Source organism: Chrysemys picta, chromosome 8 (assembly GCF_011386835.1).
Source record: "Chrysemys picta bellii isolate R12L10 chromosome 8, ASM1138683v2, whole genome shotgun sequence".
Taxonomy (NCBI): Eukaryota; Metazoa; Chordata; order Testudines; family Emydidae; genus Chrysemys; species Chrysemys picta.
This window is the reverse complement of record NC_088798.1, coordinates 65937542-65952181: the sequence shown is the minus strand read 5'-3', so window position 1 is coordinate 65952181 and position 14640 is coordinate 65937542. Positions and strand designations below refer to the sequence as shown.

General features: G+C 45.8%; 1 protein-coding gene across 3 annotated transcripts in view; it reads left to right on the top strand.

Moving 5' to 3' along the window:
• Positions 1–14640, top strand: part of NOTCH2 (notch receptor 2) — a 146960-nt gene that overhangs the window by 118254 nt on the left and 14066 nt on the right. For 2 of the 3 annotated variants that reach the window (XM_008163149.4, XM_042851028.2), the window contains 7 exons: positions 1055–1239; positions 3558–3690; positions 9490–9735; positions 10475–10587; positions 11550–12079; positions 12896–13243; positions 13515–13657. In XM_008163149.4, the coding sequence (XP_008161371.3) occupies positions 1055–1239; positions 3558–3690; positions 9490–9735; positions 10475–10587; positions 11550–12079; positions 12896–13243; positions 13515–13657 (1698 nt within the window). Of the gene's footprint in view, positions 1–1054; positions 1240–3557; positions 3691–9489; positions 9736–10474; positions 10588–11549; positions 12080–12895; positions 13244–13514; positions 13658–14640 lie in introns of those variants that run through there. The other variant, XR_006174623.2, reaches the window with a different exon arrangement.

Genomic DNA, 14640 nt, shown 5'->3' with positions numbered 1-14640 from the left:
ACTGGACTCGGTACTCCAGGTGTGGCCTCACCAGTGCCAAATAGAGGGGAATAATCACTTCCCTCGATCTGCTGGCAATGCTCCTACTAATACAGTCCAATATACCGTTGGCCTTCTTGGCAACAAGGGCACACTGCTGACTCATATCCAGCTTCTTGTCCACTATAATCCCCAGGTCCTTTTCTGCAGAACTGCTGCTTAGCCAGTCGGTCCCCAGCCTGTAGCGATGCATGGGATTCTTCCTTCCTAAGTGCAGGACTCTGCACTTGTCCTTGTTGAACCTCATCAGATTTCTTTTTTTCAGTGTTCAGGGTTTCAGTAATCTCTGTTCCATAAGGGCTGCCCCTTTGAATGCTGTTGGACTAATTTGTTTTTGTGCCCTTCTGGTGAATCCCCAAAAGACCAAGTTTGAAACCCTGCCCTCCTTGTAGGTGAAAGAGGTCTGTTACACATCTGATGCCTTAAATGTGTGGTTGAGGGATATTGGTCAGTAGTTGCTTCATCTGCCTACAACTTTTGGGCCCGTACTCCATTACCGAATTCAAATAACGCAGATGGAAAAAACCTGATGCTAATGGAATGTGCTGCAGAGTTTTCCTAGAAGAGTCATCTTGGAACAAATCCAATTCTGGTTCCAAGAATGTCTGGAAGAGGTATTCTCAATACAAGGGGTGAAAAGGGCTTCTCCGGCAGGTGATGAGGATGGGGTGGAAACCAGTCTTTGCACACTTCGTTTTATGTACATTTTAGACGCAGAGACTCACCAAGTGGCAAAATATCTAGTGATATGAATAAAAGTATCCAAGCTGGCACTGCCAGTCATTGTCTGCCATGGGGCTAGTGGCAGTGGCCTGTCCAGAATCTGGGTGATTCTTTGTCAGGGTGAACAGTCTTGTTTTAAAGAATAGTTCCTAGGGTAGAAGTTTTGTGTGGGTTGGGTCTAGCCGTAAGTATTCCCAGGTGAACTCGTGACTATGAGGGCAGTTGGGAGCATTTTCTCCGAAATGTTGCTTTGAGATGGCTGCTTACTTTGCTTAATTAATTTTTATTGTAGGAGTCCACGTAGACCAATTGTGTCAGCATTCTGGCATTTGCTTTGATGTGGGAAACAGTCATCGCTGCCGATGCCACATGGGCTACACTGGCAGCTACTGTGAAGAGCAGTTGGACGAATGCACCTCCAATCCATGCCAGAACGGTGCCACCTGCCATGACTATCTCAGGGGATATCAGTGTGAGGTAAAGCTGGATGATACATAAGGGACAAAAGGAAGATGCTTAGCTCTTACTGACCTCCATTTTCATTGTACAAATCTTCACTCAAATCCTATCATTTTTACTGTGATCTGTTTCCCATAATGGTTACCAGGTCCTTTGCAAGTATATCTGATCATTTCCCAAACAACACTGAGACCTGGGGCATGTCTACACTTGCCGTTTAAAGCAGAAAAAGTCCCTTTTTTGCTCAAAAACCATGGGAGCATCTACACTTGCCAATGACTTTTTGCAGCGAAACTCAGAAGTTTCACTGCAAAAAGAAAACCACCTCCACGAGAGGCATACAGCTCTTATCAGTAATGCTTTTGTGGTGATGTGCAAGTGAAGACACATTCTTCCTGTTTACACAGCTTTTAGCCTCCAGAGGATGTCCCACAGTGCCTAGGCGACCACTCTAGCCAGCAGCTCTGCTGCCAGGTAAACAGACAACCACCCCTCCCCCTGTAAAGCCCCGGGAACTTTGAAACTCCGTTTTCTGTTTTCTTGGCAAGTGCTCACGTATCTGGCCAGGTGACAATGCCTGCTCCACCGAGCAAGTGATCCCGTGCTTGGAGCCATGCTGAGCTACTGGAGCTTATCAGTGTTTGGGGAGGAGGAGGCTGTGCAGGGACCCAGGATGCCTGTGATCACCCCCACCCCCTTCCCACAAGACCCATCATCAAACTGGAGAGAGCTGCACTGTGGAATAGCTGCCCTAGAGTGCTGTTCTCATCTGCGATGAAAGTGCTGCTAATGTAAAAACTCTCTGACCCCTGAGGAATTAAGTGAATACACAAACCAGCCCTTTACTTTCACCGATTCCCTATCACCGGTGAAACTTACAGTGCAAAAACTTTGCAAGTGTAGACATACCCTTACTCAAGTTGTGTTTGGTATGCACAAGACGTACCCAAGACAATTAGTGTACCTGAACTGTAAGCAAAGAGTGACAATTAAAGAGCAATGTGTGTCCCCTCATAGGGTAGAGCAGTCGTTCTCAAACTTTTGTGCTGGTGACTCCTTTCACATAGCAAACCTCTGAGTGCAACCCCCCTATAAATTTAAAAACACTTTTTAAAATATATTTAACACCATTATAAATGTGGAGGCTGACCGCGACACCTCCCCCCATATAATAACCTCGTGACCCCCTGAGGGGTCCCGACCTTCAGGTTGAGAACCCCTGGGGTAGAGGAAGGTGTTGGGTCCTTTCTCCTTCTAGAGGAGAATAAGTGCCATGTTAATGACATTTTCCGATTATATTTAATGAGAAGAGTTCTATGTACCAGTTAGTCATAGTCCAAAGAGCTCTAAAGCTATTAGAAATGTGGTCAAACAGCAAAACAAGGTTTCATGTGGCGAAAAACACAGCTAATACACCTGAAAATAAGTTGAAACTTGGATACTGGCAAGGAGGGAGGCAGCACTCCAGAAGGACCTTCCGGCTGATAGTGGACAGTATTCCGCATAAGGTGATATGGTAGCTAGTTACTAAAATGTTATGCCCCCAGGGGGATGGATTTCTTCACCTCTCCCATCCCTGACTTCTGTGATTACATGAAAATAAACTAGAACATATTACAACATTTCCTATACTCATCTTGCTAGGGAAGTGGGGTCCACTGGCCTCCCAGGTTGGGAAGTGCCTCCAAGTCCTCTCCCTGATCCTTATGGCTGATGTACAGGGCTGTGTGGATTGACTCCAAAGGTTATTGTGTCCAACCCTCATTCCCAGGCCCTTGAGAATGGTGGTACATGCAGGATCTTGGAGGCACATTTCCTGTGGGGGTTGCATTTACATAACACTTAAAACACAAGTCAACTTCTACAGCAGCTGAATCTAATCAGGAGTTCCATGGGTGTCATGTGAGATTCTACTATGCAATGTAGTTGTAGCAGTGTCGGTCCCTGGATATTAGAGAGACATGGTGTGGGAGATAATCTTTTATTGGACCTGAAGAAGAGCTCTTGAAAGCTTGTCTCTCTCACCAACGGAAGCTCTTCCAATAAAAGATCTCACCTCACCCACCTTGTCTCTCTCATGTGCATCCTGTAAGCTGTCCACCGGAACAAGATCGTTCGCCTTCAGACATTCAATAGTTCCTTGGTCACATTCTGTGCTTGGTTACCTATGCTGTCCCACTGAAATTACTGATGTTGCACAGCAAGAAATGAGGGCAGCATTTGGCCTGCAGAGTATTTTGTCCTGTTTTAGCCTAGGGTGTGTCAGTCTCAGAGTATGCTACTGTGTTCATGCTAGGTGAAGATTATTTACACTTGTTTGGTTTTTATACTGATAGTGTGTGCCAGGGTACCAAGGAGTCAACTGTGAATACGAAATGGATGAGTGCCAGTTCCAGCCCTGCCAGAATGGAGGAACCTGCATTGATCTTGTCAATCATTTCATGTGCTCCTGTCCACCAGGAACTCGGGGTAGGAAACTCAGCAATTATGTAAAAACTACAAGAGGCACTTTCTGTTCTGGTGGACTGGCTTTAATGCCATAGAGTTCCCAGGGCTTATTGTACTTCCTCATGAAGAGGGCTGTTGAGTCAAGCACTCTGAGTGCCTGAGAGAAACAAATATCTTCCGTTACCTTTAAAAAAGGAACTGGATAAATTATAACATCAGGAATTATTTTAGCCAGGATGGTATTAGCTGTGTAAAAAGTGTGTTTAGTGCTTGCATAACTCCAGTGTCCTTTGTTCTTCAAGTTCTTAAGATTTCAGTCTCCACTTAACCTCAGTCACGGAATCCTTTTGTGGGAAGGAAGTTTGAACAAATCTGGTCTAACCTGTTCCACTGCAGCTAAACTGATTTTGATTACCCCATAGTCATCTAACAGTTGGCAAGCTTGTATATTTCAATGATGGGGATTCCATAACCTCCTTTGATAGCGTGTTTGATATAACGTTTGCTCAATTTAACCTCCATTTTCCCTGCTGTACATTAAGCTACTACTGTTGGTTTTGCCATAGTAGATATAGAGAAAGGTGTTATAAAGTGCACATGGGATCAAATGTTTTCACTAGTCAGCAAATACTTATCTCCCCTTAGTCATTTTCCAAATGAAACATGCCTACTTCGTTCAGCTTTTCTGCATAGATTTTGTTTCCCAAACCAGTTATAAACTTTTTATCTTCCTCTGAATCTTCTTCAGTTTATTTTCTGAAATGTGACGCCCTTACTGGAGCACAGTTAGAATCATAGAATATCAGGGTTGGAAGGGACCTCAAGAGGTCATCTAATCCAACCCCCTGCTCAAAGCAGGACCAATTCCCAACTAAATCATCCCAGCCAGGGCTTTGTCAAGCCGGGCCTTAAAAACCTCCAAGGAAGGAGACTCCACCACCTCCCTAGGTAACGCATTCCAGTGCTTCACCACCCTCCTAGTGAAATAGTGTTTCCTAATATCCAACCTGGACCTCCCCCACTGCAACTTGAGACCATTGCCCCTTGTTCTGTCAGGATCTCCAGGTAAGGCCAAATGTGTGCCAGGTAGAGCTGAATAGATGGCTCAGATGGATGCCAGCTGTTTTCAAGCCTTGCTTTTTGGGCATGGTGTGTCTGAGTTCATATACATTCTCTTGGAGTTCTTTAACTTGCAAGTGCTGCTGAGTTGCTAATCCTGAGGAAAATGTCCAAAGAAAAATGAGTTCTGAGTTCAAAGGAATGAAGAAACTGATAAATGAGTGTCCTAGAGCAGGGGTGGGCAAACCATGGCCCAAGGGCCAGATCTGGTCCATCAGGTCTTTGGATCTGGCCTGTGGGATTGCCACCCTTGTGGCCGTGCCGCTCCTGGAAGCGGCCGGCACCATGTTCTTGCGGCCCCTGGGGGAGAAGGAAGGGGCAGAGGGCTCCGAGCGCTGCCCTCGCCTGCAGGCACAGCCCCCCGCAGCCCTCATTGGGGAACCGTGGCCAATGGGAGCTTCGGGGGAGGTACCTGCTGGCAAAGGCAGCGCACAGAACCCTTTGCACCCCCCTCCCTCCCCCCAGGGGCCTCAGGGACGTGGTACCGGGTGCTTCCTGGAGCCGCTCAAGGTAAGCGATGCCAGGCTGGACCCTGCACCCCTCCCCCCAACCCCCTGCCCTGAGCCCCCTGCCGCACCCTGCACCCCAACCTCTTGCCTTGAGCCCCTTCCTGCACACCACACCCCCTCCCACACCCCACACTCCCTCCCGCAACCCAACCCCCAGCCCTACATTCATGGCCCTGCATGCAATATCCCCACTCAGATGTGGTCCTTGGGCCAAAAAGTTTGCCCACCCCGGTCCTAGAGGCAGAAAATTTGATTAAAATCTTGCATCCTAGAGGCAGAAAATTTAACTGAGCCACTAGGTAGATAAGTTCTGTGTAAATTAGACCCCAAAGAGCTGTATTATCTCTAAATAAAAAAAATAGTGTTTGAGATCCTTGATGAAGATAGCTGTTGCCATGCACATATTGGGAGTGGCCAAACAAAAGGAGCTGGCAACTTCTGGCATTGTCTGTTCAACTGACAAGACTATTTTCCAATTGGTCACTTATTCATAACCCAGTGTGTCTGAGTCTTGACCATTCGCAAACTGTGCTCATGTATTTTGGTTGGAGATCAAAATCTGCTGAGTTTCCAATGCATCCATACTTATAAGGTCTAAACTAGGAACTTACATTGGAATAGCAGTGTCTCTCAGGGGTGTGAAAAATCCACCCCCTTGAGAGACAGCTATACTGATCTTACACCCGGTGTAGACAGCGCTAGGTCAATGGAAGATTTCTTTCGATGGGAGAAGCCCTCCCGTTAGGATAGGTAGTGTCTACACTGAAGCACTACAGCTGCTACGTTATAGTGTTTTAAGTGTAAACATGCCCTAAGAAAACAATGAGTGACATAATATGGCTCTTGTGACTTTTTGCTTTGCAACTGTATTTTTTTCAAATGGCCAAAATATATTTAGAAATTCATTAATTGCAACTGATTTTACTTGTTGGTATAGGTTACCTGCTATAATGAAAATGTTTTCTTTTCACGAGATCAAATACATTAGCAAATTAACAACATTGGACAAGACAGTTTACATTATACTCTTGATTGCTGCATTTGTAATCATTATATAGTGGTTTTACTGCTAATTGAAATAAAATATTGAAAAATAAGTTCTGGCTTATTAGAAGAATCTGAAACCAAAAGAAAACTAAAATGTATATGTGCACACAAAACCCAATATTTGAATTAGATATCACATGCAACAACATATGGCTTAGTTTTATCCATATGTATTATATGGACATATTATGCTGTCTTCCCACTGACTATCTTATCTTATCACCCCCCTGCTGACGCCCCAAACAGCCTCTGTCACTCCCCCTATCCTTTTCTGTGGCACAGTCTGCCTCCATACTTTCGTAGATAACCAGAATTTATAAAATTGAAGCTCTACTTTACCTACAAATGCCACAATTTCATATCTTGGAAGTTTACTTTGGTATGTTTGCCTAGAAATCATTCAATTTAAATGTTATAGTACCCTCTCTGGAAACAAATAATTCAATAGCAAATTAAGGGCCCAGTGCAGCAGTGCACTCTGGCTTCTTTGTGCTGTTCTGATAAGTCAGATTTGCAGCTGCTTTTTGTTATCTGACCAATACACTTCAGCTACTTTGCACTGCTCCAAAGCAGCTCAAATCAGCGGCTGTAACTAAATCTATCCCCAAAAGTTAAATGGAAAAAACATAAGGTTGCTACTACTGAACCCATTAGAGATTACATGGTAGAATTCTCTCTCTCTCTTTTTTTTTTTTTTGTCTTCATATATTAAACTTCCCTAAAGGAAATTCTTAAACAAAATTGCATTACTGTAGGGTTAAGGTTTAACAGCATACTACTTCCATTCTGTCTTCTTCGTCACCTGTTTTTCAAAACATAGCTTTCAATACAAGCTTGCATTTTAGAGCCAATGAGAGCAGACATTTCTTGCCCTGTTAACTTTTTCTCCTCTGAAGGTTATGCAGCACTAAGTACACTGCTGAAGAGCTAGGGAGGAGAGAATTATTGTGGATTCTGTTTGTTCGTGTTCCTATCACAGTTTCTTTCACCTAGGGCCTTTGGCTTCCTTCATAACCACTGTTTGTTCTCTCATTCTTTTGTGCCTCTTGCAACAGGCAGGGCCGGCTCTAGGCACCAGCAAAGCAAGCAGTTGCTTGGGGAGGCAAATTTGCAGGGGCGCAAGAATCTGGCCTGGGAGCTGAGAACCAACAGGGGGCCCTGGGAGCTGTAGTTCCTTGGTTAGCTCCCTGCCTATAGAGCCGGCCCTGGAGCAGGGAAAGAACTACATTTCCCAGCATTCCGTCGGCCGCAATTAACAGGAAAGGGAGGGGGAAGGAGTGTGGAACTGAAACCTCATGCTGCAGCTTGCTGTGAATGGTAGGAACAGAGCCAGCTCTAGGTTTTTTGCTGCCCCCCCACCCCAGCCCTGGGCTCCCCCTCACAGCCCCGTGTTGCCCCAGCTCTGGACTCTCCCCCGCCCACACCCCCTGCTGCCCCAGCTCTGGCCCCCACCTGCACCCTCCTGCTGCCCCAGCCCTGGGCTCTCCCCCCCCCGTACCCACACCCCCTGTCACCCCAGCTCTGGCCCCCACTTACACCCCAGCCCTGGGCTCTCCCCCAAAGAAAGAATTGGGTGGACTAAATGAACAGTGCACCTCTCCATCTGAAGCCTAGCAAGGGAGATCCCACTAGAATTTAAAATTAAAAGTAAGCAAGGGGAGGCTCTACTAGGACCTGGGCAGCTTTAGATACAGTACCAGACACATAGGAGGATTTACACTTCTGAGCCATGGAAGCAGAAATTGACTTTTCTTTTCCAGATTTAGCTAATATTCAGAAAGGGAATCTAGCACCTGCCTTCTAGATTTGAACACCCTCAAAATTCAGGAGTACTCAAGCTCAATTTGGGCAGCTGTTACTTCATTTCTCCCAAATCAAATATACTGGTCCACTGTAACTTACTGTAGAAAAAGTAGAATAAATTGAGCAAGAAACACTTCCCAGTGGTTATTAGGACTGGAATTGCTATTTTCAACAGCCATTGCTTTTTTTTTTAAGTTTTAGTTTTATTTGTTTAAAAGGAAGACAGTGATATTGCATTGGCAAGTTCCCCATAGAAACAAAGAATGGAACAAAAGAATAATAAAGGCACCTCAACTTTTCCTGATTTATGTAGGACAGTCTTATAATATGCATCCAGATATCCTTCAATCACACAAGCTGAAAATTGTTCCACTTTACTGCAGTTCTGTAACCGTATGGGAACCAATCCTGTCTGTGTTCTGTGCACACCCAAAATTCCTGCTGAATGATCCACCCTGGGAGCGAGTTACCAGTGACCCAGGGCTGGGGCGGCAGGAGGGTGCAGTTGGGGGTTGGGCGGGGGGAGAAGAGAGAGAGCCCAGGGCTGGGGCAGCAAAAAACCTAGAGCCGGCCCTGGCAACAGGTATGAATACATCGTGTCAAACCAGAATTGGAGTATTCTGTGTAAAGAATGAGGAAAATATGATTCAACTGGATCAGTTATGGGTTGGTTCTTCAGCTGGATCCTATATCTTATTATCTGAGGCAGAACCAGTGATGGATTTAGGACACTTTCCCTACAGTTTCTGACCGAAGAATAGGTTAAACAGAACAAGCTGCCAAGGGGAACTTGTGGAACTACCATCCCTAGCAATGTCCAAAGTTTGTCCTAGATGCCCAGCAGTGGTGCCCTGCCAGTCGTGAGCCTGTATTCTACCCACAGACACTTCTGTCAACTTGTTCCATTGCTGATTATTTGAAGTATGTTGATCCAAACTCTTGTCATTAGGTTTCAGGGTTACCACCAAACTAAATTAAAATTGCTTTTTGTAGCCTTTCAAGTGACAATGCAGAACTGTCTGGCAGTGTTCAGCAAACAATCGCTCCGAGAGATAATTCCTCGACCGTAGGACTAAATCAAATTTTCGAAATATATATATACCATAAATTAAACAAAAATGAAAACCACTGGAAATGCTCAAATGAAGTACCACTGAGACCAGGCTCAATCTAACCCACACGTTCATTGGGGATAATCTGAGGCTGAAGTAAATGAATTGGGCAGGGATCCTAACCCGGATGAGCCTGGATTAAATGGAAGGTCGACTTTGGTAACTTGATGAACTATAAGAAATGAGGCGGCGACGCCTGAGGCTCTGGTTTCTCTCACTTGTTTTAACAGGCCGTCTTTGTGAGGAGAACATTGATGACTGTGCTTCAGATCTGGGAGGACCCCGTTGCTTTAATGGAGGACAGTGCATTGACCAAATTGGGGGCTACAGCTGCCACTGTCTCCCAGGCTTTGCAGGCGAGCGCTGTGAGGGGGATATTAATGAGTGCCTCTCCAACCCTTGTAGCCCTCATGGTAGCCTAGACTGCATTCAGCTGGTCAATGATTATACATGCATCTGTCGCAGTGCCTTCACTGGTGAGTACCTGGAAATGCCATCCCAGTTTCCCATTGACTTGATCAAAACATTATCCTTATTGTCCTGCCCTTCTCTAGGAGTTGTTAGGTTATCCAGTCCATTTCCGTGACAATTCATGATTGTTCCCCCCCACAGACTTCTGTTGTTTTAACCACTCTGGTTTTAAGATCTTAGCACAATGGGACTTCCATAATTACCGCTGGAGAGAACTCCACAGCCTGATACACTTCACTGCCAGGAAGTTCTTTCCTGTTATTCATCTCATCTGTCCTAATCTCATATTCCTAGTTTTTCCCAATTCATTACCCTAAATCCTTTTCCTCCTTAATGTTTACAATTATCTGAAGGGTGCACAACTCTCATTTCTACTTCCCTGCACACTTAAGCAAGCCATACATATTTAACTTTCTCCATAAATCACTCCATCCAAATCCATAATCAATTTTTTTGCCCTTTTCTTAACTGCTGCCCATTCTTTGATACCATTTTGGTAATATGGTCAGAATTGAATGTGGAACATGAGCTATGTTGTACCGCTAGGTACCATCCAAAGGGCGTTCTGCAGCTCCACCCCAGTTGCCAGGGTTCAGGGACACTTAGAGTTACAGAGTGAAGGAGGCTTACAGACTGATGGAGGATCTATTGTCAGTGTCTCTTATTGAAAAATAAAGGGAGCGTTGAGCAGCCATTTGATTTTAACTTTGTGTGCTCTCCTTTCCTTGTGTGTCTGCTTCGTAGGTCGTCACTGTGAGACCCTAACAGATGTGTGTCCCCAGCAGCCTTGTCAGAATGGCGGTACTTGTGTTGTTGCCAGTCATTTGCCTTTTGGGTTCATCTGCCAGTGTCCTCCAGTAAGTGTCATGCCCTTACACGGCATGTTTTAGCCCAGACATCCCCATGTTTTCTGGCTTTATTGTACAATAAGTCCCAGTGGCAGCAGGTAGTAAGCCCCGTCAGTTAGTGTCCGCTCATGAGCAGTGCAAAGATCCTCAAAGCCTCCATCAAACTGCTTATTCTTTGAGTATTGCCGGCACTGATCCCTGCTGTAGAGAAAGTGTGCACCCTCTGAACTTTGTGGGAAGCTGTGTCCATTGGAACTGCACTAGCATCCATGTGCCTCCCACCTGAGCATAGGAGTACAGCCCCACCTACCAGTCAGTTCCTTCTGAATGCCACAGGTGGTAAGCTGAGATTTGCCATTGCCAACCCTAGCAGTACCCTTCTGGGAAAGTTTCTCTGTCCTAAAGATAGTTTTAGATATTTAGTATTAGGTTTTTTGCTACTCCGTTGAGTACTTGTTTGCACAGAACTCCACTGAGCCCCATTTCATGAATAAAAAACAAAAGAAAATGTGTTCCAGCTTGTGAAAGCCAGGTGCACACACAACTTCATGCAGTGATCAATTCTGGGAAATATCAGCCCCAAAGGTGTGAAAATTCTTGACAATTATCATCTTGTGAGAAAATAAGATTATGATGGAGATTGTCTTGCAACCTTAACTATAGCGCACACACTTCAAGGGTGCACTATGGACTTGTAAGGCAAGGCCAGATAGATAAGCTTCTTGGTGTAGGGACCAGTCCTTGGTGGGCTTTCTGCTCAAAGTCCTGTAGGTTCCAGGAACCAGTGTGTCTGTGGTTAGATCTAGGAAAGCCCCACAAGTTCCTGGGGTAGGGATACAGGAGTTGACGTGGGGGTTGGGTCTGTGAAATAGATAAACTGATATTTGTGCACCCTTGTGCGTGACATAACCAAAATCTCTTCTCCAGCCCTAAGAACATTAATCGGTCTGATCTCCGCACTTTTCTCATAGGGTTATTCTGGGTTTAAATGTGAGTTTGGCAGCCACAGTGTCTGTGGGCAAGTGAAATGCAAGAAAGGAGAGCAGTGCATCCAGACATCCTCTGGGCCCCGATGTTACTGCCCAAAGCTCTCAGCTGGCACGGCGTGCCAGACTGGTACAGGCTGTGCCAGTGCACCATGCCAGAATGGTGGAAGCTGCATTCCCAGGACTCAGCCACCTTACTACTATTGCCAGTGTCCTGATCAGTCTGAAGGGAGCCAGTGTGAACACTCAGTGCGCCCCAGCCAACAGCCACCGGGCTGTCCGGACCAACGCTGTGCAGAAAGAGCAAAAGATGGCTACTGTGACAAGGACTGTAACATGCACAGCTGCCAGTGGGATGGAGGTGACTGTTCCCTGACAGGGGAGGATCCTTGGGCCAACTGCTCTTCCTTGCTGCACTGCTGGAAGCACTTCGATGGCAAGTGTGATGAGGTCTGTAACACACCCGAGTGCCTCTTCGACAACTTCAAGTGTCAGCAAAATAGCAAGCAATGCAAGTAAGGCCTGCTCCTGACTGCTGGGATCTCTGTAACTAACACAAGGCTCTCGCTAGTGCTTCTAACAGCTTGAATGCTTGGCCTGTACTGCCTCTCCCCCCCACAGCCCTGTGAAGGGCGCATGCTCTCTGCACTCTTGCTAGGACCCCCACATCAAGGAACTTTCCCTCTCTCATCTGGTTTTCAGCTTTCTTTGGAAATAACTTTTGGAAGATGTGTGCTCAGTGACACCGCATGCTAAGCTGCTTACTGAACATATTGCACAGTCTGCACCTCTCTCCTACTTCCCAAAGAAACTCCAATTAGAGCAAACCCCTCCAACCAGAGTAGAGTGTTTCTTGAGGTCCTGGGGAAAATGAACTTCTAGGTGTCTTTCCGTGTTCTGGATCCCACCCCACACAAACGTAGTACAGGAGTGAGACCTACAGCTGAATTCCTGGGGTGCGCCTTTCTAATCACTAGCAGGCAGCAGGTGCTGCAGCTTCGGCATGGTAACTGGTCACTTGATCCCAGTGCTTGGTGCAGGACCATTTACTGGACTGAGCAATTCTCTCTCCTTAACGAAACCAGATGACCTACAGGTATTAGGTCTCCTCCACCCATTCAGACCCAGAGTTGGGACCAGCTTGCAAGCAGTACACTAGAGGTGAAATACCTCACCCGATACGCTGCAGCCCTCCAGTCTCCTCCTCAACCTGAACCCAGACTGGAGCTGATTAGCGGGGAAAGGTTTGAATCCTGTTCTGCAGGCCCCAGACTAGAGGTACAATGAAACACCAGTGTGCTGCTGTTTGTAACCCCGTGCCCCTCTCCTAGGTATGATAAGTACTGTGCAGATCATTATGCGGACGGGCGCTGTGACCAGGGCTGTAACAGTGAGGAGTGTGGCTGGGATGGCCTGGACTGTGCTGGTGACAAAGCTGAGAAACTGGCAGAAGGGACCCTTATTATTGTGGTACTGATGCCCCCCGATGAGCTGCTCAGTGATGCCCGCAGTTTCCTGCGGACTTTAGGATCCCTTCTTCATACCAACCTGAGAATAAAACTGGACTCACAGGGAAACCCCATGGTGTTCCCATACTATGGGGAGAGGCCGTCGTCACGGAGTCGGCGATCACTCTCAGGCAATCGCAAGCCCAGAGAACTTGAACAGGAGGTCATTGGGTGAGTGAATTCCTTTGTGCATCACTAGTGAGACTATATCGTTAGGTACTGTGGGTGTGAGGTGGGTTCAAATGTATGCAGTATTTGTGGCCTAAAATACGTCTCTGTTCTGCCACGGGAGGAGTATAAAACTATGAAGATTGCTAAATACAATGCTAGGCTAGAAGAATTAACCCGGGAGACTAAATTTTAATTTAGGGAAGCACCATTTAGAAGGACCAATTCTCTCTTCCTTTGCTTACTCCTCTGCACTTCAATTCTGTTCCTGCAGCACGAAGGTGTTCCTGGAAATTGACAACCGCCAATGTAGTGAAGATTCAGACCAGTGCTTTAAAAGCACAGAAGCTGCTGCAGCTCTCTTAGCAGCTCAGGCCATGCAGGACATGCTGCCCTACCCCTTTGTGTCTGTCCAAAGTAAGTAACGTTGGAAGAGAGACGGGGGGATATGTCTGGCGCATGAAAGAAATAAATGCTTGATTTAATGTATGAAATAGCATGTTTTAATTGTTGATCAGCACTTCAACACCTGTCTGCACCTTGCTGTTCAAATGCAGCTTCTTGAATCCTGCAAGAAACTTAATCATGTTGCGGGCTAATTTACTGATCCCCTACAGTATTACAAGTATGTGTGGCCATTGTGTGCATATGTGGTACACTTCGTGTAATTCATTTTTTTAACTTTTATAGTGTGGAGTGTAAAACTAGTTGTAAAACACATATGTGGAGGTGATAAGTTGCAGAGCCATGTGAGAGATTTATCACACACCTTTGACCATCACATGTCTGCTAGAACTCATTCAAACATTCCAAACTCCCTGAGCAGATTTAAATAGGCGCCTTTAATAAAAATTCAGCCTGCCAGAAATATCCTCTTCTTCAATACAGAATTTCCTTAGATGCCACCAGAACCTGAGCCCTAGTTACAAAATTCAGCACTTGACCAGAAACAACTACTTTATACCTAGTAGTGTTGTGAATTTGGGAATGGATATCTTGAGCCAGCTGAGCAAAGAACAGGATCTTCGTCAAAGCAATTGAGTGCACCATTGAAGATCTTGTTCATGAAGCCGTGTGCAGCTTATTCAGGATCTCCACAAGTGTTACATTTACACATGATGATGTATGAACAAGCTATGCACTTCTTCAAAATTTGCTTTCTGCAGCCCTGCAACCTTTTAAAACACACACTCTGAAAAACATGCAACAAAGGCTAGACAATAGAATGAAAGTGCTGTGTTCATTGTACAGTTATACTGGCTTGTCAGAACCTACAGTGCATAGCCAGAGTCTGAACTTCCTAAGGCCTTGGCATCCTTTGTTCTAAACCCACCATGAAGTGGAGAAAAATCACTGTCTTCATGGAGAAGGAAACCCTATGTACAAGGAAGGAGGATTGA